Raw genomic sequence first — 25,995 nt, 5'->3', positions numbered from 1 at the left:
GGAAGTGAATGATATGTGATAGAAAAAAAAACTGTTCGCAGTCGTTGCTGTTAAGAGTGCTGATTATACATGAATCGTAAGTCGCGAGCGTTATCGGCGCGCGAAAGGATGTATGCGTGTAACGTTACGAGAGATTAAGCGGAGTGTGCTAGCGACACGTAGAACGTTAGACACGTAGAATTCGTGCGCTGTTTGATAGTGTTCGAGCGGAACTATATCGCACAATAACCGCAGGCGCGAGAGCGGGTCTCGTGTTCGGCTAGCACGACGAATATTTATTTCAGGGTGACCTAAATAATTGCATTCATTCGCTCTAGAGCTTCGCCGTCCTTTTCTACGTTCGGCGTGGATCAAAGAATAGTAATCTCCTGGCCGATATACGTCGCTGGCTAGACCCGTGTTTTTCGACAAATATCGAGTAAACACTGTATTCACTTCCGACTGCGTTGAATGCTCGACTGTAACTGAAAATGCTGCATCGTTCCTTGCCAATCACTTCTGTGCTTCGATTCTTAGTTCCGGGATTATTTGTTATTCTTTGGAGATAAAAGGAGCGTTGGGGTCCGCTCGCGTCATTGCCGCTGCACTAACGTAATATTTTTCCTACAGCAACGGCACTTCGGAATGTTTAACTTGAATGTATACTTCGGAACAAAAGGATAGCACATCGCATATTTTTTCACGTTTGAATACCACGAACTGAAGAAAATGAATATTTTAATATGTCAACATTTTTGGACATGTCCGTATGTATAATGTACTGAGTGTCATCCACAACATTTACGTCATCAGAATTCTAGGAACGAAAACGTAAATATTGTGGTCCGCAAACGGGACGAAATGATAGCACACTTAGCAAAAAACTTGAAATATAAAACAATTAATTAATAAGAATCAAACCTCAATATTTTGTGGAACCTCCTTTACATGTAATAATTTCAGTCATTCTGTTTGGTAAAAATTGTTGACTTTTGACGTTTGAAACATATTGACATGTCCACAAAAGGTTGACATATTAAAATATTAATTTTCTTCAGCTTATGGTATCAAACGAGAAAAAATATGTGATGTGCTAGAAGAAATTTTTCAAAATTTTTCACCCAAGAAAAATAGTTCTAATTTAAAGTTTTCCGACCTATGGGTTCGAAGACCTCCCCCCCTCCCCGGGAGTATTAGGGTTAAGTCGAGCAGTTTGTAAAAGAACATTTTTACGAATTCACCCTTCATCACACAGAAAAGGTCAACCTAATGAAGAGAAATTAAAAGAACCACTTCAGAAGCGTTATCCAGGCCTCGTTCCTTGACACGCTGCCCATTTCACTGTTATAACTTCGCCATTTTTTTCCAAATTTTTAATTTTGTAAGCGAGTAATTTTTTAAAGTTGTATACCCTCTTCATTCAGTAAGGTGATCGAGTATTTGATTTTCCTGTTTCTATATGATTAAGAAATATATTTACAACAACAAAAATATATATTTATAACTAAGAATTTACAGGAAAGAAATGATGTTTACAAGTAGATACGAGAAAGTGAACTGACATATCAGGATCGGTTTTATTAGGTCACTATGTCCAATGCAACGCGGTGTATCGATATAGACACAGTTCCGAGTGGCCATGGTATCTGGATGAACTATAAAAGGGTCGGGCTCATCCTAGAAATTAGGTCGCGTTGCTGGTTCACTGTGGTATGTTGCAACTGGAACGTAATCTGGCGTTGAAACACGTGTTGCATGTGCACGCCTCTTGCGTAAACACTTTCGTAGTAAGAGGATACGTCAACCTCGACAACGAAAAATCTTTCGAATTTTTTCTTCTCCTTCGGAATTCCGGGTTCCGATGTAATTAATGAAGTACATACCAAGAGAATGATAAATGATCTTTGAAATGAACAGGGAATAAATTATATATAATTAACAGCCAGTATACCGTGCAACAGCTTGACGCAACTGCAGCGCACGTACCGTGAAATTCGAGCAGTTCTTTAAATAAAATGTGACCGGAAAAGTAAAAAATCCTTTCTACTTTGCAGAGTCTATCAAATATCTTCCGTAATTACTACAGTGCACATCTTGATGCAAAATGAAAATTGTCCAAGTCAATTGTAAGAAACAGTAACCGCATGAAAATGCATTTCCTGTTTCAACAATTTAGAAAAATCGAGAATATTATGACACCATCTATTTTTTCTAATGTCTCCATAGTTTTGTATTTGTTGCGTTAGAAATAGGAAATGTTTGTGCTTAGTTATTCGACGCCCTAATAGTGAAACTTTCACAATGCTTTATCGTAATGAGACATAGGGTAAGAGACCCGATTACTGTGGAGGGTACTAACTACTGTGCCTATATTAATTAATAATTATACTTATTTTGAAAGCATAATTAATATTAAAAAGGTGATATGTAATATACTTTTAGGCACAGTAATTGGTACCGCCACAGTAATCGGGTCCCTTACCCTATTGTCGATTGTTTGAAGTAAGAATTAAACAATTTTGAATATCTGGACTTTGCCCGGTCTTCGCCAAGGTTTTCAATTATGAATGAAAAATGGCCGATAACTGGTTTTGATGATCAACGAAAGCCTCGAAGGGCCCGCACGCGATTTCTACCATCGATATATGTGTACGCGTCGAAGGTCCCGTTCATTGATCAGAAACGACGCGCGCACATAAATAAAATATAATGCGCGTTATCGTTCGATAAGGCCAACCGGGCGCAGATACACTTCCGCTGTTCGAATTTCGATTCGAAAATACAGAGGGTCCTCGGTTCGTACGTTGCTCTCGGCGCATTCTATTTTTATTCGCGGGCATAAAAGAGTCTATGTCTGAGTTTTCGGTTGCCGAACTATTTTGCTCCGGTGAAAATAGTGCGAAAACTGTACACATTCGTCGGTTATTTAAATTGGGGATCGGGCACGGCGCACCGTGGCATGTTTCAACAATCCAGCGGGGAAAAGTCGCCAGCCAAACAGAAATCAATAGTTAGGTGCAAATATTTATTATTTGTTTGAAAAACGCTACCGACATTGTTTTACTATCCTTAAAACTTTCACCTTTCAGCTTCTAAGGGTGTCTTAAAACCAAAATTCTTTGGGATTTCTTGGACTGTGGGAACCGAATATAAAACTGCTTGTAGAGAAAATTTTTTGAGAACTATTTTATGTAAAATAACATAATTGAATACTTGACTTAGAATGGAGAGAAAAATATTTTGTGTCTCAGGGTCAACCGAAGGTCAGAATATTATAGGTCGTTGAGTTCGTCTTTTCAGCGGCTATAGTATCAAAAAAATATACGCTGTAATACTTAAAAAATCATATTGATAGTTTCGAAAATATAAAGTACTCGAAAATAAAAATACATTCATCAGGTCAGCCATCCCGAACAGAATAAATTTCATTTTAAAGGTTTCTTTGTAAAATCAATAGGGAACGAGTGATTCAGGCGGACATACATATTGACTCACCCTGTATGTAGAGTTGCAAACATGTGCAACTATACATTCTCTATAAAACAAATAGAACAAAACAGCACAAAGATTTCTAGGTTCTACCAGGTTCTTGAATATCTAAAGCTTTTCCAAGAAGATTGAAAAATTCAAATAGATTGTCCCATCGAATAATTGAAATTAAAATACTCATGGGTGAAGCTTAATTTATTACTACCCTAAACGCCTACAATCCATTATTCAAAATATCACTAACTCAAATCGCGATAGAATCGAATATTTTTGATATTTCGTTGATACTGACGCGTCTTAACAATTTGTTATTAAGGAATTGGCTCGTGTTTTCATCGTCATTTTTATGAAACGCGTAGAACGATAAACACCGTGCTGCTCTAATCAAGAAAATAGTACAGTAAAGTCTTTACCTAAGTCCTACGGAGCTACACGATCTTAGTCGCGAGGGGCCCCGTGTGAACCACTACTAATCCAATTACAAAACTTCTTTATTTTTCACTATTTGTTTATGGGACTCTCGCCAGCTTAATCGTGGCATTTTTCTGATAAAAATGACACTAAACACGATATAATTTGAACTGAGTGACTCAGCAGCTTGTGAGATGACAAAGATTCATTCATTTTGGTTGAGTCACAATTTTCGACTTTTTTCGTTTTTTATTAAAGTAGTTAACATTTTATCCCCAATTTATGTGCCCAATGCGATCGATATAATAGCAAACTATGCAACTAAAAAAACTAATTTAAACTACATCTTCCAAAGTAAGATTTCTCAGAAACTAGAATTAAAGTTTGAAAAATCTTAAAAAATGGAGTTTTCCATATTGTAGTACAATCGATTGTCTCTCGAGTAACTTTCGAAATGGATGAAAAACCGATTTTTGATCGCCGTCAGATCGTTTCGTCGATCTCGGACGACACGTGATTCGAAACGAAAGGCGAAATCGATTTTTCGGACTGTTCGTTTTGCTCTGGATAGTTGTTGGCATCAACTATTATCGACATGAATGAAATCGCGAGGCACTCGAGCCAGGGATTCGGTGAAACGTCCGTGAACGGCCGCAAATCGTAGTAGCCGGGCACAAAGGCGGTCTGAATGGTTCGATAGGCGATGGATATAAAGGGGATAACCAAGAAATGGGGAGTGAACGTACTTGACTCCGTACACTCGTGAACTCGGTCGAGCAATGTATACTCCTTAGAGTCAAGGTTAGCTGTGATGCAACAGGATGCCGGCCATTGACACTGTATCTGGTTTACGCTCCGATTCGTATTCGAATGACACGCGGATCCGTTCACGAATATCCGTAATCGAACTTTTCCCACTATCTTGCCAATGCGAACCACGATTGCGGAATCTCGGAAACCAAATTTCTTCCAATCTTAAATGTATTTTTAATTGCAAAGCATTGCATATTTTCGATAAATTTCACTTTCGGTCGAAATTTTCGTACAGGCAGGATACAGTTTAGAAGACGCTCAGATTTTTCAGGATGGAGCATTCAAAAGAATCGCATCAACTTCGCTATGCGTGACAACTAGACCTTGAATCTTTCCGCAAAATAACAATTTCTTTAATCAATTCCAAGGAACAGAAAACCAGTACAAATGTTTTGCTTCTTTTAATAATCTCAGTAAGCTGAAAATAATGCAACAACGGTGTTCTCAAACTCTTTTTACGAAATCTGGGGTAGTTGTCCCAATTACTGTGCCATTAAGCTAACTTGTTAATTCGTGAATTAATTAATAAATTGTTTGATTTTGATCTCATCGGTTTAAAATTCATATTGATTCTCAAACTCGTTCTTGTTATTAGAATAATTTTTCAAGTTGAAAATGGTGATGTTTCACAGTGATCTAATTAAAATGAAAAGAAGGTTTTTTGTCCCAATTAGTGTGCTCCGGATATTTGTGTGCCTCCAATTAATGTCCCTTAAACATTTTATTCTTTTTAAAATAAGTGTTTTTGTACGGGCAATCTTTAAAATCTCACGGTATTAGTGGATTCACTTTAAAAAATTCAAAAACCCTTAAAAACTACTTATTTCACTGTTTTTTTTTTAGAAATTTAAACGGTTTTATGATACAATGTGTACCTTAATAGTGTAAATTGTGTTAATCCTCTATTTATTTAGCTCTGTTGAGTAGACGTTCCTAGCTTTTTTGACAAGGTATTCGGCTAAAACCGTTAACAATGTGATGTGCATCTTCCGGAAAATGTTACATTTTCGAAAGTTAAAAAATGCAATATTTTCCTTGATGACATATACATTAATAGTTTAATTCAATAAAAAAAAAAAACAAAGCTTTCCCAATTTTGTCAAGTTAATTTTCACTGCCTATTTAAATACGAAAGCACATTAATAGGGACAAGTACCCTACATGCATAAAATCCGCAGTCTAGTAACGACGATTGAAGCTAAATTTTATTATAGCGTATTTTATGCATCCATGACAAAACTGAGCTCGAGGAACACGTAACGATAAAAACATTAAAAGAATTTAATAATATTTTTATTTATCTTTTTTTGTCAAATATTTATTTAATGGCGAATGGTAAATTACAAGTAAAGGTTCGCACAATCGAAATGATAAATAATCGAATGTCGAACAATTATTTATTGCTTACTCTTATTCAAATAAAATTTTATTCGAACAATCCCCAACGCTGATTAGAATAGTACGTCCACCAGCAATTTAAAAATATGAACGTATTATTTCTAGGTTACCGAAGTCATCAGAGAAAGAAGGGAACTTCTACTAATAATTATTTTGCATAAAAATCCGCAGTTCGACGAATACTTGCGCGAACCGCTGTGTCCACACGTTGTCGTAAACTTTCCGCTTTGGCTGCGGGATTTTCGAGAGCGAGGGGGATTGGGCTGGATTTGGGTTAGGCAAATCTATTCTCTCTTCTAGAAGACTCCTCGGCCAGCTGCGGCTTCTGTTAGAAAACGTGACGTCCATAACCAGAAACTATTTGGCCGGTTCGCGAGCACATTATGCTTGGAAGCCGGGAATTCGTGGAATATCGTGGGCCTCTAGCGGCATAAAAGTACCGTAACTTCACAATTACACGACCAGTAGTTCCCGAGATGCTGGTCTGCACGCGTTAGAAGATGTTTGACCGGAACAACGCGTGGCCGTTCTACCAATGTGCTCCATCTTGGCCTCTCTCCTCGAAAGAATAAATTTGTTTGTTGACGTTGTTCGCACGCACTCGTTTATTGGCGTGCCCCTGGCTTAGAAGGATTAGGGAATGTAGAATAACCGAACTGTCGGCGTTCATGCAAATACAGGAAAACTAACGTTAAGTAGAACCGGTCGACGTGAGTTCCTGCGACACGAATAATCGCAGCCGTTCGCGTTCTTTTCACGTTTGTATGTGTCGCGGACAGATCTGCGGATTTTATGCATTCGTCAAAAAAAAGTAAATTAAATGTGAAACCGGACAATTCATATGAGTCTAATGAATTCATGGTGAGCAACTCGTAGTGGCACGGAATTTTATTACGATTTCTTGAACCTATGATGGTGGTAACTTTTCAATTTAGGGGGGGGGGGATGGGGGAATTAATGCGAATTTTAGGAACTTCTTATAAAGAAACCATTTAATATTCACTTTTGATATATTAGGGGTGTTTTATTGGCTCATCAAACAGTATAGGAATATCTGTTTTTGGGGCTAAACTTTACTTCGCGAAACCAGAAATTTTTAACCTTTTTTTATGTAATCCAGTAGATTTTGGCGAGAAAATGCCGAAAATCCAAGTTTTAATCCTAGGAGATCGTCAGTTGGTTATGCGTGTGTAAGATGTGCGATTTTCAACGTTTTTGGCAGGTAAGGGCACCGCCATATTGGTATGAACTCAGATATTGTTCAATGAGCAGAGTCGTGAGAATGTTTGTCGGGGTTAGGTTCGTGTGGGGGGTGAGGGCGACTCGACTACGCTTGCAAATCTATATCGATATCAGTATCGATATCACCACGTGCTTGTGCTGCCGCATAGCGGCTCCGCTCATTAGACGACGCATAAAATCGCTCAACTTTGAACACGCGTAACTTTTGAACCAGCGAATTCCTAACATTGAAACTTGGATTTTCGGAATTTTCTCGGCAAAATCTACAGGATTACATAAAAAGAAGTTAAAAATTTCTGGTTTCCTCGGGTGAAGTTTAACCGTTTTTAGTCTAAAAGGAAATAGTACAATAAAGTTGAGTACGCGTTGAAAAGCGTTTACGTTTCTCGTGAAAAAATCGAATTATTCTTGTAGTCTGATTGGTTCCGTGAATTGGTTTGACTCGTTCTCTTCGCGAAACGGCTCGGAAGCAAAAGCGGGCGACGATAAAAGCAAGGAAAACGAGAGAACGGATCGCCGCGAGATTGGGTTACAGTCGAAAACACGTTTAGGGTATCATTCGTTGGAGAATCGTGTCTCGAAAACACTGCGCCGCCGGGAGCGTGTGGAGATGGTGATCTCAAGGACCGGCATTCGTTAGTATTACAAGGCAAACGCAGAGTTGCGAAAGCGGGCACGGTGTTGATAGCATTGCTGCTGTTATCAGATTATTAGAGTATTACATACCATGTGGCACTTGTGGTGCGATCGATAACATTATTATGCGTCGATTATGTCTCGCGCGTCGCCCGAACGGAAAAAACAAAGCGGAACGGTTCGGTGGTGTGTATGCATGTGCTCGGAACACAACAACGATATTCTATTCCGAAAAATTCGCATTCGCGATGCAGGTGCCACCACGTGCTGATAATTCTCTCGGATCGAGAGTTAATCATCGGCCCGGCCCGAAGCCCGAAACCCGAAGCCCGAAGTGGGTCAATGACACAATTACACAACGCGCCGAGCTCTCGCAGGCCCGCGCGTGCATTTATGGTCTTTGTTGGAATGGTCGCAACACACATCGAACAAACGTCGCTGTTCGAGTCGGCGCGCGGCGATATCTCTGTCGCCCGTAGCTCTACGGGGCCTTTCGTTTTAATATCTTCGTGTTCCACCAGCGATATCAGCTCCGGCCGCAGACAAGCCGAAGCTTGCCTTCGAGAAGCATCGCGTTTCTTACTTGTCACGTTCCGGTGTCAATGGTTCACCGTAACGTGATTATCGGGGCGGCGGATGTTTATGCGAATTCACATCTCCATGGACCGTTTCGTCGAACCTAGAAAGAAATAACCAGAGATCGAAAAGTAACGATTATTTGGGGCATTTTTTCGAAACTGTAATATCTATACGAATGGAAGATTTATCACTGATTTATCGGTTTCGATTACAAATAACCGTAATGAATGAATAAAATTTGTTTCACCGTTCGTAATTAATTTATCCGCGACAGGAATTTCGTTTTGGTTACTTTCGATGATCATATTTTTTAAACATAATATTCCTAATAATCGGTACCTAGCTTACGCAAATTATGATTGATTAAAATCAATTTTGATTGTGATTGTACGAGTTAGACAATAAAAATAAGATTAAAGAGTGTTTTTAGTTACAAAAACATATAAATTCTATAAGTCACTGTATGTCGAGCATAGATACTAATTATTAGTAAAATTATTAGAAATTAGAAAGAATGTAAACAAAACGAAATTGAATAAAATTAGAATTATTAATTATTATTCCGTAAATGTGTTACATGTGCGCACAATTTTGTGACGTTGAAATGTACTACATTTATTTTTGTTAATAACGTGATATAAGTGTACTATTTGAGTTCATTTTTATGTCCTGAATTTTTATGTATACAAAAATTTCATTTCCGAAAAAACTGTTTGTTTTTTGTTAATCTATCAAATAAAGCTTTTATGGTTTGCGTAAGCTCAATTTTGTGAGTAACTGTACATAGACGAATGTTATGTTGTGAGCGTAGATAAGCGGTACCTATATTTCAGTCAGTTCGCATAATAGAAGTCAACTGTATTAAAAAATCAAAGTCACCTCCATTTTGTATAATACAATTTGTAGAATAGCGGATACTGATCGAATGTTGTTGGAAACATTTTTTCGCCAGATTATCGAAAATGTCTGAAAAATCGTGCTAACTATGCTAAGTTGTCTGGAAAGCGACTTTTTGTAGCTAAATTAAAAAATATCTTTACACCGATTTATTTTCAACGAAAATGCCACGAATAGAACGAACATAAATGAAATAAAAAATATTCCAAACAAAATTATCACTGAAAATTCTAAAATTACAGTTCTAGTGCACATCGGGCATTTGTTTCTCAAAATTCGTATAGCTTTAAATGTTGCAGGTAGTTGTGTTGCAGTAGTTGTAGAATACATAGTACTCTTCGCTAATTCTCTACGCTTTCATATGAAACAAGTCCCGTGTCTAACACTTGTAAACATTTTTTTCAAAACCCTTCCCAAAGTTTAAATCCTTATGAATATTCCGGCATTTCGATTAAATAATTCTTAGAAACTAATACACCGTTTGTTCACAATTGTCTAGAAGAGGACGAAAATGTATATCTATTGTGTGCCTATATATTCTTCAATAGCTGTATATTAACAACAACAAAATGGAATTTCATTTCGGTTTAAAGGAAATTAATAACATTCATATTTATTGGATTCTATTCAGAATCTTCATCGCGAGTCTGCCGCGATGTTATAGCGCCAAGGGATTAAATAATGAAACTATGCCTATTAATATAAACTATTAACCCTTAGCACTCGAATGGCGACTGTAAGGCGCCACTAAAAATTGCTGTATCATCGTTCAAAATATTTTTTACATTATCTTTGTTTGTATTTCATAAATTACTGAACACTTCGGTCTTGTACGAGTAAATGGCACCATTTTCGTATGTATAACATGAAACAAAATATATACAATTTTTTTGTTAAATCAACCCTTTGCACTCGGCGCTATTTTCAATCTGAAACTAAATTTTTCTCCCGTCTTACAATATTTTCATTTTATTCATACGAAACTGATCCGATTTCTACATATAATATTTAAATGTTTAGTAATCTATTAAATACAAATTTTGTAATGTAACAAATATTTTGTAATATTTTCTGTAATTTCTTTGAAATAATGCCACAACAATTTCTAGTGGTGTTTCAGAGTCACCACTCGAGTGCAAAGGGTTAAAATAAAAATATATTAAGTTTTGGAGTTAGAATAGCTTCGAGTGCAAAGGGTTAATCAAAACCTGCTACTTCATACTGTATAATGAGTTCTTAGAATAATCGGTTTCACTTTGAGTTTCTGAATTTCCGGAGTGACGTTCCCGCACACATCTAAAATGGCTAACAATTTGGACTTTGGTTATCAATTACTGTACACAAAAATTTGTTGCAAATTTGAATTTTGTCCAGGAAAAACAGATGTCCAGGCCACTGTGCACTGTGACGATTCAATCAGCGGCAATGCAGCCACGTGCGATTGCACGGCGTACACGTGATCGTGCGCGCCGATTTCTCGGAAACAGTTTCAAAGCTCACGGCCACCCTGCCCCCTCCCCTCCCTCGTGGCCCACGTGTGTCGATTTTCGCGCGTCCGTTCTCCCGTCACTCTTGTGTTCCCCGCCCTGCTCCTCGGCAAGAAGACGATCGTTATCGTGATCGTGCAGCAGCTCTTACACGGCATATGCGAGCTTATCGACCTTGGTCCCACGCGGCCATTGGCCGGAACCAAAGGAAGCCGCCGATGACGATTGGCCTGCTCGCGCGCTCGCCTAATCTTTGCTCCGCTCTGCCTAGCCGCGCGAATGTGTGCGCGCGTACGCGTGCGCGCGTGCATGTACGCGGGCCACGTATATCCGTGGAATCTGGCAGCACAAAATTTCGGCACACTCCGACGAAACACTCTCGAATTCTCTGCATCATCGACCTTGTGCGGCCATTGACCGACGATCTCGCTACTCGGCTGCCTTTCGTCGAGCTAACGCAACTCCGTCTTTCGATCGAATTAGCCTCCTTATCTATTTCACGTGGCTCCGCGCCTTCCGTTACCCGCATGCAATCCAGAAACCGAGAGACAAAGCAGCCGTGTGTTTTCTCGATCGTTAGACCCGCTCGATGTTTATTCAAATTCGAATTTCTCGGCTACACCTGACAGCCGAATTAATCGGCTACTCGATTCTTCCATTCGGCACTCTATCTCGCTCCGAACGAAATGAATTCATTTAACGCGTTCGTTTGCCGGATCGCAATCTCCGAAACTCTTCCACGCAATCGAAATCATTTAATTAACCCCATGACATACAAACACGTCCCACATACATACGTCATCCGTAGACCGCGCGGATCTTTGTGCAAAAGACAAATGTTGTGCATATTTTGCAAAAAGTAGGTGTCATTTACGAATGTTTTTCTTTCGTCGATTACTCTAGTACAGGGGTTCCCAAAATTTCAACTGGGTGGGCCAAATTGTAAATTTCAAAATATTCGGCCGGTAAAAAAGAAAGAAAAAAGGTACAAAGTTAGAAAGGAAGGGAAAGATTTGTACTAATTTTATAGCACAATCGTTCTTTATTTATGACTATAATTATTTTGCATTCTAAACTGTTTACTAACACATTTATAAAATATAATTTGCGGGCCGAAAAAAGAAAAAGAAAAATGTTAGACGCAAGGGACTGATTTGTACTAATTTTATAACATAGTCGTTATATATTTATGACAATAATTCCTTTCCATTCCAAACTGTTTATTAACACATTTAAAAAATATAGTTCGCGGGCCAAAAAAAGAAAAAAAGTTAGACACAAGGAAAAGATTTGTACAAATTTACAATAATTACTTTTCATTCCAAACTGTTCATTAACACATTTAAAGAATATCATTCGTGGGCAAGAAAAAGAAAAAAAGTTAGACACAAGGGAAAGATATGTACTAATTTTATAATATAATCGTCGTGTATTTATGACAATAATTACTTTTCATTCAATTTTTATGCAGTCTAATTATGAACTAATCATGAATAGTAAATAGGTCACGAAAGGTTTAAGGATGTGAGCGAACGCCGCTTCCGGGTTCTATGTACAGTACGTTAGACGTGCTTAGAGTGATAGAATCATTGTGCGGGATAGAAAAGGAAACGATGACCATCGCAGGAAACTGAAAACCCTAGCCCATAAAACTGTTCGCCATCTGGCCTTGGAGTATGAATAGATTGCCTCCGATGAGTGCAATGAACATCATAAATTGATTCCAGAATGTACATGGTTCGTGGAGTTTGTTAAAAGATCCTCACCATTTGTTGTTTACCAGATATTTTCTGTGTAAATTGTGACCTTGGTCAAATAAACATTTCCCTGTTCTTGGATGATTAACCCTTTGCTATTAATACTAGGTTTACGGAGTATTAAAAGCGACTATTTTATATTAATTTATAAGAACAACAAAAATGTGTCTATCAAAATTTTTAGCCATTTTTTTACAATATATTCCCAAAGAAATACACTTGTTAAATAATTCCTCATGGATGCAACTTTAGAATCTCAATAATCGTAAATTAAAAATATTAGTACCCGTCATTTCGACGAGTCCCGTAAACATAATCTTAACTATTTTACTGCTAATATTTGTAACATGTAATATGTTACTGCGACTGTCAACACAATATAATGTATTCGATACCATTATCGCGTGATCTGCACGCGCTATTAATAAGTGCGATTAAAAACATTTATAGTAATGCTCCGCGATAAAATCGTGTCGAACGATAGCGTAAAATTACGGTGTATAAACAATGAGGAGCGATTGCTTATTATCTGTTTATTGGTTCATTCAGCTGGATCCTCGGGGCCGTCCAATGATTCCATGACGGCACGGATCGCACGGACTACATAATCTGTCTTTCCACATTCCTTTTGTTTTGCAACGCGACTTACTATTAAAAAAATGTGTATTACATATTGGGAATCGAATAACGAATAATTAACCAGTGGTAGGTTGTGACTCTATTCAAATGCTACTCGTATTATCCTACGCTTGTGAATAACATCGGTAATAAAATCACAAAATTACAATTTAATAAGTATCTGTTTTGACAATTATGTCCACATTCATTCGAATGAAAAAATATAGCTCTTTACGATTCGAACAAGTTTAGCAGAGATTCTAGAAAGATTACTCACGATTAGTCACAATCCTCGAGTCCATGCTGTGACATAAATCGTGCAGGGCTACTATTTTCTTGTGACCTTGATGACCGTTCCGAACGTAGAAAAGGACAGTCGTAGAATAGGCGCACTACATACTATCAATTCAACCACTAAACACAGTTCAAATCATATCGTGTTTAGTGTCATTTTAATCGGAAAATGCCACAAATAAGTTGGTGAAAGCCTCATAAAAAAATAATGAAAATAATGTTTACACTTGACGCTGCCAGTTGAAGGGGTGAACGAACTGACTAAGATCGTGTAGCTCCGTTCGGCTTAGATCAAGACTTTACTGCGATAAATATTATTCTGACTAAACAGCAACGAATGACTTGTTCAATATTTTACAGAAGTCCTATATTTATTGTATTTATTTCTGATGCTCCTTTCGAGAAAAAAGAACACTGTTATGTTAATAATATTTAATATTAATCTGAGAGATATAAGCAGCAACGAATAACTTGTTAAATATTTTACAGAAGTTAAACAATACATATTTGATATTTCTACACTGAAAGTTTCGAGGAATCGTTATTTTTTTACTTGTTTTGTATGTTTTCGTTCACAATTATCGAAATTTTAAGAATATTTTCATGAGAAGTTTTTGAATAAACTTCTTTACTCCAGCATACGTTATAAGAAAAGTCGTAGGAAAACTGAATGAATTCGATCTTATAGTTATTGTAAAGCAAGATACAATGTCTGCACATTTGGTGCTTGGTAGTTGTAGTGTTAACTCCTTACACTACTATTTGTTTTATTGTTACAGTAATTAGAACTTGTTTGTTGTTCAGAATTGCCGAAATCGAAAAGAAAGTTTACATTTATTACAAATAAATGTTTATATTTCTTATTTCCTGCATATTTTCGATAGTTGCACAGGGTGTCTCACCAAATATTACCAACTTGACTTACGTAATTATTATTATTCACAGCGAGAAACTTTTCAATGGAGATCAAACGGTTTCTAGAGATGCACATACTGCTATCAGTTTTTTTACGTGGACGCGTCAAGGATTTAAGACGTCGATTATGATTTTTTGAATGGAACCGTATATTTTTGTATGCGCCAATCGCTGCAGCTTTTTATTCAATATAAAAAAAAAATATTAAACAAAGTTTCAAATAAAAATTGATCGGCATTAATACAATAACAAATTGCAATAACAAGCAATTGGCAAAAATGGTTTATCTAATAAAAAGTTAAGATCACGTAAGATTTTGTTAATGAAATTGTAATTTAGAAAAGTATGGAGTGTTTTAGGTCGAAAATGAATTTGTCTACAATTAATTAGTTGATTAATTAATTAAAATAAAAATATTAATTTTGTCCTGAACGCCCATATAGTCGACGCGCAGTGCGTTGTGTCGATGTGACACCGTGAGACAAATTAAGATGGAGCGATAAGGGACGGAATGAGCGTTAAAATGGGGGAAAAGCACTCGGTGAACTTCTCGAGCAGAAAGAGTTACGGTGTAGCGGAGCGTTTTAGGTCGTTTGGTAATGACCGAGGACACGTTCGTCATTTTTTCGGGAACCACGTAACCGTGGTACATCCGCGTATTATCCCTGTTGCGCCGGGCCACATAATGGATGCGGGAATGCCACGCACGTTTCCGGGTATACCCGGCTACGAGCGCCGCGCCGGTTGGTGTAAGCGTAAGCAACAGCGTAAGCGCGGCCAGTGTACGCAAAACGCCTACACACCTACACGCGACTGGGTCGTTGGCCTCTGCACACCGCGTCGAGGATGTATATTTGGCTCCGGATACCTGTAACGATACGCACCACGCTATATTTGGCAGCTTGCAAATGCTCGAGTTCTCCTATTTTTCCATTGCCCACCGACAATTGTTGCTTAAACACATTTACAACCGAATTACCGAATAAACGCGTTGAATACCGGGTCTGGCGGCTGGCGTTACCGAATTGCTTCATCCTATCTCTCTTAACCCTCGGACTCCTGCGAGTTCTAGACCTATGCCGGAGTCATTTCTGACCCACGCCGATATTTCACTGCAGTTTCCTTCCAATATAAGGCGATGGATCGGGACCGGCTTTCGTCGTATTTCGGATGAAGAAGAAGAAGAGGGATAGCGATTTTCTTGTTTCGAAATAAAAAGCGTCGTCTTATATCGGAATAAAATTGTACACATTGACGATCGCTCCAGCTTATTCTCACCGCGACGGATCACGAATGACTCCGGCATAGTATACGGAGGGTTAAAGGGGTACAGTGGTTTCTCTATATATGTCGCGAAGGCCTGGATGATAAACGTCGCGAAATTATCCCCACTACCGCGGGGTACACCCCGTGAGGGGTCACCGAGACGCCGAGGAGTGTAAACTTGTTGTCATAAATCGAGAATTCACTGTATTCTGATTTTGAATTTTCAAGAAATCAATTATTTTGCATTTTCTTTGAGTACAAGCGTTTTTGTACGGAACGATTTATTTGAGTTCATAAGACTATTTTGGTCATGGGTATTTGAAGAATGCAACTCATTGCTGCGATCATACGGGAGATATAATTTTTTAATTAACACAATATATTATTATTAGATTGCGGAGCCTTATGCAAAATAAAAAAATGTTTACATTGATTAGAGGAAGAGCCAAATAAAAATTTCTTTCTTCTTTGAATTGTCTTGTTATGCTGAAACTAATGCACTGATGTCCTTCAATCTTTTTAACCCCTTGCCCTACAATATCGAGTCATACTCGTTATGAAGATTGTGGATCTTTATGCAAGATAAAAAATGTTTACATTGATTACAGGAAGAGCCGAATAAAAATTTCTTTCATCTTTGAGTTATCTTATTAAGCTGAAACTAATGCACTGATGTCCTTAAATCTTTTTAACCCCTTGCCCTACAATATTGAGTCATACTCGTGATTTTAATTTATAAATAAATCCTATTTTGGCGTTGTTAATGTACAGCTATTGAAGAACATGTAGGCATAGAATAGATATAAATTTTCTCCTTTTTTTTAGGAAATTACAAGTTACAAAAAAGTTTTAATCACTGAAACCGTAAAATAAATCGTAGTTGAAAGGGTTAATATGCCTACTGCTTTAAATTGTACGTACTCTGTTATTTTATTATTACTCTGAATTCGGCAGGAATGCGGCTGTAAGCCGTCCGATTGGGTCATTCCACAGGAACTTTCGGTTCTAGCCGAGTTATTGGCTAAAGTGTGTGACGTCAAAGCCTAACCGTTGGGTGCCGTCTCGAAGGACTTCGTGTAAAGCAGGGACAGTGCCCATTTTTGTCATAAGTGCATACAATCCACAGTCTAGTTGTTATCAATGATATGAATCGATGTTAATATTTCGTGGAAACTGCGTGGTCGAAAGATGAAATAATTGTTATTAGATACTAAGATAAGATCCTCCAGTGTGTTGTCAAAATTGTTCGTTAATTCAGGGAATACAACATGCACTTGTTTCGGATAGAAAGAGAAAGGATTTAAAGCGGACCTTCAAACTGTACTTTAAAAATGCCATGGTTCAATTATATTTAATATTATCCAGATTTATATCTAATATTCATCTCTGTCAAAATAGTAAATAGAAACATGAAATAATAAAATTTCATTTAAATCCACGAGTTATTACTAGTTACACATTAAATAATAATTAGCATAAATTTAAGTGGGGCTGGATCGGACTTGATATTTCACTTATATGTGTTGAACAATGGTCATTGGTGGATGGGTACCCGGTCAAGGAACAGTCCGAAATTTTGTTGTTATAGACCACAGGGTTAATTAATTATCGTTGCATGGAAACAAGGATGTCCTGTTGGACGCGCGTTCTCTTATGCACGTTGCAGTTGTCCGGCCATTAGGTTCGGATAAGGAAGCTTCATTTGCGTACACGTGGAGGCCGCCTCCATGAAAGGGTTACCAGTTTCCTTTTTTCTACGAATCTTCGGAATATCAAGGAGCCTCGAAGAACACGATACGCTTTAGTTAGGCGAGCCATTCCGAAAGGCAGGTGGTTTCGGCCACCTGGCTGGGCGCTCCTCTCCTCCGGGTGTCCTTTTTTTTTTTGCTGCTTGATTTCCTTATTCGGAGGATATCGTGTTGTTGCGTCTCCTCGCATCTTCCTCAGTTCGTGCATAGCAGCCCGGCGACAAGGCTTCCGAGGAGTTCGCCCGGTGTTTCAGTAACACGATAGACTGTTTCCTCCGAATTACATCATACCCCTTCCCTTATTTACGATCTACAGCGTTACGTACCTTAGATCAGCGTTTCTTAAACCCGTTTGCATCATTAACGTGTGTACGGTGGATCCGAAAAAAGTATCTCAGCATAAAATTTCTATTAGGTTGGCAAGAAAGTAATTTCGGTTTCGTAAGGGCCAAGGGTAGTCACGTGTCTTTTGCAGAGTCAGCAGGTCGGTAACTGCTGTATAATTTCCGTTCACAGCCTTCAGACACGGACTTAAGATCCGTCTTGATCGTTGATCCGACAGGTCTTAAGTCTGTGACTAAACTTGTCACATTTTTTGCTGTGTATTGTCGATATCATGAATTCTGACGCCAGTAATGTGCTTCAAGTTTTTGGCTTTATTTCGCAGAGAATCAAGACAAAATGTAGCTCAATTTGTAGCTCGAGATATTTTCTAGCGCGCGCTACTCTCGATTTCATCCAGAAAACTCATCCAAATGGCATAAAAATCCTTGGATCACGTGGCATGCAAATATCTGCATAATCTCGTCAGTTCGTGACCAGCGCGCGCTGCGCTGCATGCTTCAACCATCCTCTTTCGAATGAACTCTTTCCCAGCGAAAAATATTCTCGTAGGGTAAGGGACCCAATTACTGCGGGGGTACCAATTACAAAAGCATAGTGAATATGAAAACACAGATATATAACGTAGATGTTAACGTGTATGCTTTAAAAATAAGTGTAATTAATATAGGCATAGTAATTGGTACCCCCACAGTAATTGGGTCCCGTACCCTATAAGGACGAAAAGTTGTGGCAGGTGAAACCATTTTTCGCCTAATTTTGCCGGTAACGTGTTCACTCTACCTTATCGCGAATCTACGGAGTCTTGGCCCATAAGGTGAAATAGAACCCAATTTTTTTGTACAAATAGTGAACTTCAATCAATAAAATATTTTCCATTTTGCTCGATGATCTTTTGCCATCTTTCTGGTAACTTCTTGATTCCGGGCTCATAGAACTTCTGATCGTTATCAACAAAAAATTGAACAAATGCGATTTCAGCTCATCATCTTTAGTGACAGTTTTACCATTCAAAGAGTTTTGCAAAATTCAAAATAAATGGTAATCTGATGGTACAAGGTACGGGCTATATGGTGGATGTGACATCACTTCCCAACGAAGCCCCAATAATTTTTTACAAGTTACCAAAGATGTGAGTGGCATAGCGTTATCATGGTGGAACGCGATTCCTTTGCGATTTGCCAATTCTGTTCGTTTTTCTTTGATTGCTTCTTCCAGTTTCATTAATTGTTGACAGTGAACATCTGAATTAATGGTTTGGTTCCTTGTAACCAGTAAATTGACAGCATGATCTTGTTTTGATGCAATTCAGCTTTCAATGTGGTTGGGCCATGGTCGTTGTCGATTGGTGTTATTGTAAACAACCCATTTTTCATCACCAGTGATGATCCGCTTAAAAAAAGAGTCGATTTCATTGCGTTTGAGATGCATATCGCACATGTTGATGCGTTGTGTTAAGTGAATTTCTATCAATTAGTGTGGAACCCAAATATCGAGCTTCTTAACGAGTCCAAAACATTCTAAATGATTTTCAATTGTTGTGTATGATACATTTAACCTCTCTGCATCTCTCACACAGTTATATGACGATCGGATTCAATTATGGTTTTCTCAATTGATTATCACCAACTTCAGTTAGTCGACCAGAACGTTGGTCACTTTCAAGTAAAAAATCTTCAGAATGGAATTTAAAAGAAAAATGCTGACACGTGTGTTCCGTTAAGCATTCAACACCATAAACTTCACATACCTCTTTGTGAGCCTCAACAGATTTTTGCCTTGATGGAAATAAAAAATCAAATGTAAGCAGAATGTGCGTTTTTACACTCCATTTTAAATTGACACTGAACGATTTGAATTTACGACAGTGGAGTATTTTAACTATTAACTTTTAACTATTTAAACTGTACAGTAAGTTCACTGTACAGTGACGCAATGTGCTCGTCGAGCAACTGGATTGCGAATTATGCCGGAGACTTGAACGCTTGGTGAGGCGCGTAGTGCTATAGCAACTGCGACATCACTTAGTGTTTACTGTGCTCTTGCGTACGCTAAAGTTCGCGAATTTTTCCCCACTTTGTTAACAATTTTTAAATTGCGATTAAAGGAAACACGAATATATTGGGTCGATAAATCATCGGATTGAGTAATAAATAACTTATACCATAAGCGTCAGCTAATTATCGAATGAACGTGAACTGACAGTAACAGTGAGAATAATTAAGTTGAAAGCAATTATTAACTCGGATAATAATAGAAAATGTGAACTCGACGAACTTTAATTATTAAATACTCTGCAACAACATAAGAAATGAAAATGTAAAAATTATTTTTGTCAGAAACTCAACAGTTTACCCCCCGGAAGCCTTAATTAATAGGATTAGATTATAGGTTTATTATTAGGATTAATAGGATTAGGATAGCCTTCATTAATAGTATTTTCAATAGTTGTACTGAACCAAAAGGAAGCTTAAAAATAATCTTTTACATAATAATCTCAAACGAAATTATTAAATTACCTTGCTGGAAGCGAATTGTTGGTTCGCGATTCAGAATGCTACTGCCATTAAAGGATTTATTAGAAAACTTTTAGGAATGGACATTTAGGACTTTAAAAATTACAAAATCATCACCGGCAAAACTCACGTAAACCAAATAGGATAAGGGACCCAATTACTGTGGGGGTGACAGTTACTGTGCCTATATTAATTATACTTATTTTTAAAGTATAACAAATATTAAAAAAGAGATAATAAATTTTTGTCATTAAAATTAGTTAATATATGTTACATATCTCTTTTTAAATATTTATTATGCTTTAAAAATAAGTATAATTAAGACACTGTAATTGGTATCCCCAGAGTAATTGTGTTCCTTGCCCCGGCTCACAGTCACGTTTTTCTCGGGTAATAACAAGGAAGGAAATATTGGAAATTTGGTAGGCGCGTCTCGCAGCCTGTGCGTAGAACGCGCGCACGATATCGTATTACGCGCGCGTTACACTCGCGCACGTGAATCGTAGATTACGGAAGACCGTGTCCGAAGATGACCTAGATATCCAACGGGCTGCAAGAAAGGGCATCGACGTCAAGCTGGCATGCTCGGGTTCTTTATGCTCTCCCGGAGAGGGAAACGGAGAACAAGTGGGAAAAAAAGGGTTCGACGGTCACCACTTCCTTTGCACGCCAAAATTCCCGCGGTCCCTCGGGACCGATGAAAGCCGTGAGAAAAAAGAAAGAAAAAAAGAGGAACCGGGGATCCGAAATAGAAACACGCGTCCACGGAAAGTCGATCGTTTCGTGGAAAACACCCGGCCCCGCACGATTCCACCGAATAATCGGCTCTCGTCTCCACTTTTCGTATTAGCTTGTTCTTCGGTGTTGGTACTGTTATTCGTAATAGTTGCGGGGGACGGGATACGTTCAGCCCTTAATTACCGGTTACCGCCCCATTCTCGGGTAATTTAATTACGGTAAAACTGGGACTGGTTTTTACAAGCTCCGGACTAGTTTCTTGCTGTTTTCAGGAAGTAGTTCGAGCACGCACGTTACGTGCAGTGCTCTGTTCTTTCAGATCATATTTGATTATTTTTAACATGAACAAAATACACATATATTACGCATATATTTATCTTTTTGTAAAACAAATATATTATTATTATTATTTTTAATACGGTTTTCACATATGAAATGTTCGATTTTTAACAGTGACGTTAAACAAACGCAACTTTTTGTTCTAAATAAAACTGATCCAGATTATCACCATTACAATAAAAAAATTTGTCAACTAATTACGAGTTTTTTTTAATGTACTACGGAGGGCAACTGAATTTTTTGGTCGTTCATATTCATCGTTTGTAAGATTATCATCTCCGTTTTCATTTGTTGAATCACTTTAGATATTTCGAGAGATTGCTTTTGTATGTAGAAATATATAAAATAATTTTAAAAAATATAAAATAAGTCTGATAATCATTTACGTAAAAATTGCTGAGGAAATCGAATTATCTAAAGATATATTTGGCAAATCATTTTCCATAATTTCCACGATGAGATATTTTTATCTATAAGAAAAAAAAAATCGTACCGGTCCAATTTAAAAACTGTGGTCCAATGGTGGTCCAGTTTAGGAAACTAACCTACGTTTAATGTACGCGGTCAAAATAACCGGTCCTTAAAAACAGTTATTGTTAATATAATTAAACGTAGGTAATAGTCAATTTGTTGCTGAATGAATTAGTAGATGAACAACTTCCGTTAAATAACGATACAAATTTATTTTTATATAATTTCAATTATATAAAAAATACAGCGATGCTCTCTCCTCGATTTACAAAATTGTACTGTTTTACAACCACCTTTGCGGTTTGATTAAACGTGCGTAACTTGATAGCGTCTCATTCAATAAGGCGGCTCATTCATTTTGAGTTGGCCATGCCACATTGAGAATAGCCTTTCTTTTATACTGATTGTTTAGGTTTAAAAGAGCTATTTAAATACCATATTATCTCTTGCGGTCAAATTGACCGGCCGCGGTAGGCAGGGCAGGCTACAAATATTTCTTGGAAAAGAAAGTAAAACGAGAAGTAAATACTGAAAAATACATTGTATACATACTTTAAGAAAATTCGTAAAGATAAATAGCGATGTGATCGTGTTGTACGTACGAAATTGCACGCAGAAGTTTGAAAAGGTCAATTTGACCGACCGTGGCAGGTTTAGTGTTAATGATATCTCTAAGGGCCCGGGATAGTCACGTGCCTTTTTAATTAATAATTTTCATTCACAGTCTTCAGCCACAGACTTAACATCCGTCTTGGTCTTGAAACGTGCTTCAAGTTTTTGGCTTTATTTCGCAGAGAATCAAGACAAAATATAGCTCAATTTGTAGCTGGAGATATTTGCTAGTGCGCGCTGCTCTCGATTTCATCCGGAAAACTCATCCAATGGCATAAAAATGCTTGCATTCCACGGCATGCACATCGTCAATTTTTGGCCTACTTCTATCGCTTATATTACCAAATATCTGCATAATCCCATCAGCTCATGACCAGCGTGCACTAGATTGAACCTTCCTCTTTCGAATGAGCCCTTTACCAGCGACAAAATATTCTTACATAAGGACGAAAACTTGAGGCACGTAAAACCATTTTTTGACGGTAATGTAGTCACTCTACCTTATCGCGAATCTACGAAGGCCCTTAACAATTGGACATTTCATGCGCAACAACCTACTATGGAACGTTCCGAGTGAGTCGGCCTTGTTTTTCGTATTTGAACGACGCAGCTAACGAGCCACGATTTTCGCCTATGTTTCAGGAGTAACGTTCAAGGCACACAGGTTAATCCTCGCAGCATGCAGCAAACATTTTCAAGAGCTCTTCGAAGGAATGCCTCCTTCTCCCGCGGGACTGATCGTTATTCTCGACGGGACGAGCGCTCACAATATGGCGTCCCTTCTCGAATTCATGTACCGTGGGGAAGTACACGTGTCCCAGGAATCCCTCAGCTCTTTCCTCAAAGCGGCCGAATGCCTCCAAGTATGCGACATATTCCTACTACTTAAATAATTGCCCTACATAGCAGTCACGCGTGTTCGGAGGCAGAAACCGATGCCATGCGTTGCCCGTTCAACGCGGATACTTTATTTCTGTCCACGATTTATGGTCATGAGTTCCTGTTTCAAACGACCAACCGGGAACGGGACCGACGCGCATTCTCATTCGAGCCGCGATCTTTCGCATTTTAATTTGAATTGTCTGCAGTAGAGATACAATGTTCAGTGCGCTATTGCAGCGTTCCGGTTTTCTTTTTGGTTCACGCACGTTTTATGCGAACTCTGATCAGCGGACTACGGATTCGTATTTGTCACGTTAGATCCGAAGAAACTGAAAATTTATTTTTCTGTTTCGACGAAACCCTTAATTTCTGCTTTTCTAATAAATTGGTCTACGAGTGCACGAGTATCCGTGACAATGAGATTTCGGCGTTGCATGTATTTCATACAATGTCGTACGAGTTTGAAAATGTTGGGTGGAATGAATAGAAAAAATTAATTCATTCTCATTTTTCAAAATCGGGGTTTACGAACACAGTCAACCCGAGACAAGTGAATTGTGTGAACTTCGTCGTGCAGATTTCAGTTAAATTTAACCGAGCGGTACTGGTATGCATGGAAATCGCGTTATAGGAGAACCGTCGCCATTTTACCGCGTCATGTCGAAGCGGTGGTTTCAGAATACCGTATTAGATGGGGGTTAACTGTGAAAAATTTATGGTCAATTATTAGAGGTGGGCGCCAACTCGAAAATGTCGGGTCGGGACGGGTCGAGAATTTTTATTCGGGATCGGAATGGGTTCTCGAAGATCTCGGGTCGGGACGGGTCAAAAATTTTTATTCGGGATCGGAACGGGTTCTCAAAAATGTTGGGTCGGGACGAGTCGAGAATTTTATTCGGGATCGGAACGGGTTCTCGAGGGTTCTCGAAAACGTCGGGTCCGGACGGGTCGAGAATTTTATTCGGGATCGGAACGGGTTCTGGAAAAAGTCGGGTCGAGAATTTTTATTCAGGATCGGAACGGGTACTCGAAAATCTCGGGTCGGGACGGGTCGAGAATTTTATTCGGGATCGGAACGGGTTCTCCAAAATTTCGGGATTCTCGAGCACGTTCGGGTTCTCGAATGAATCAGAATTCTCGACAATTTTCGGGATTATTCTTAGGAATCCCGATACATATATTCGAGAATCCCGAAATCTTCGGACACCCGACATGTTCGGGTTCTCGCATACCTCTATCAGTTATCAATAGACTGTGGATCTTTATGCAAAAAGCAAATTGTCTTAATCACTTCTAAGACGCAAGGAGCATGCAGATATTTCTGTCTTGCTGCATTAACTTCAATAAACTAAGAATAACAGTTAGATGTCCTTGGATTCTCTTAATCCTTTTACCGTTTTGAAACTTCACCCACCCATTTTCGTGATAAACGCATAAAGCCCGCAGTCTAGTTATCGATGACTCGACCCGTGGTTTCTCACCGGTTTACATAATACTGCAATCGGTGAGTCGCGTGTAACACGGGTCGTATCTCTGTTAGACCTTCGGCAGTCACCTTCGGGGATTGGACTTTCGTTTGTCGTTGTGCAACGATTTCTAAATCGACACGCTGCGTTTGGTCCGCAGGTGAAGGGTCTGTCGATCGAGCACGAGAAGCTGGCGGTGGCGCAAAGGCACGCGGCGGAAAATAATAATGCGTCGACGGACACCGGGGGTGGCGGCGGTGGCGGTGGTAGCGAGAACGGCGGTGGTGTCAGCGGCAGCGTGAACAGCAACGTGGCTGGCAGCGTCGGTGGCAGCGTCGGTGGCAGCGTGGGCGGCGGCATCGGCAGTGGCATCGGCGGCGGCGGCGTCGGCGAGGTGAGCGATTTGAGCGAAGCGGGTGAAGCAACCATGGTCAGGAACACCATGAAGAGGACCCCCACACCGGCACCGTCGCCCGCCCCGGCCTATCCCGTGCCCAGCCTCTACTCTACCTCTCACTATTACGAAAGCCCGCCGAAAAGGCTGATGAGGTAAGCCCTTTTACCTTACTGTCGCGAAGGACTGCCGCGTGGAACGAAAACGGCACGGCCTTCCTACACGTTCGAACGACGACCGAGTCGCGGCCCACATTCCGTGCAGGGCCGTCGAGTCGATAAGCATCTCGGGCACTGTTGCCCCTCAACATTTCAGGCCTACGGTTCCCCGGGACAAAAAGATAGGACAACCTATTAATTCGTTAATTGTTATTACCTGCCGGTGTATATGAAAGCGAAGTCAGTCGTGTCTTCTTTTTCGAGATATTTAGACTGTCGGGTCTGATTTGGTAAAAATATATCTTACCTTGATAACATATTATGGCAAAGCCGTTCGTTTTACGAAAAAAAGTAATACCACATAAAAGACGCAGCCTGACCAGATCTATAGGTTTTGTCTAACATATTTTTCGATACACTCAATAATTTAAAAGATATTCGAATTATTTTAATGTTTAGATAGTTTTTTTCCAATTGGAACAATCCTGGGGGTGGCGTAAAAAAATTTTGGAAATAAGTTTCGTCAAGAATAAATAAGGGCCATCCAA

At 38.9% G+C, this 25,995-nt stretch overlaps 1 protein-coding gene across 1 annotated transcript in view; it reads left to right on the top strand.

Annotated features, from left to right (window-relative positions):
• Chinmo (Chronologically inappropriate morphogenesis) overlaps positions 1–25,995 on the top strand; it is a 123,557-nt gene that overhangs the window by 41,772 nt on the left and 55,790 nt on the right. The window contains exons 3-4 of the mRNA XM_076787660.1: positions 23,190–23,410; positions 25,056–25,444. Coding sequence (XP_076643775.1) covers positions 23,190–23,410; positions 25,056–25,444 — 610 coding nt within the window. The remainder of the gene's footprint in view (positions 1–23,189; positions 23,411–25,055; positions 25,445–25,995) is intronic.

Source organism: Halictus rubicundus, chromosome 5 (assembly GCF_050948215.1).
Source record: "Halictus rubicundus isolate RS-2024b chromosome 5, iyHalRubi1_principal, whole genome shotgun sequence".
NCBI classification, from domain to species: Eukaryota; Metazoa; Arthropoda; class Insecta; order Hymenoptera; family Halictidae; genus Halictus; species Halictus rubicundus.
The sequence above is the reverse complement of the archived record's forward strand: the minus strand, read 5'-3'. Positions and strand labels throughout refer to the sequence as shown.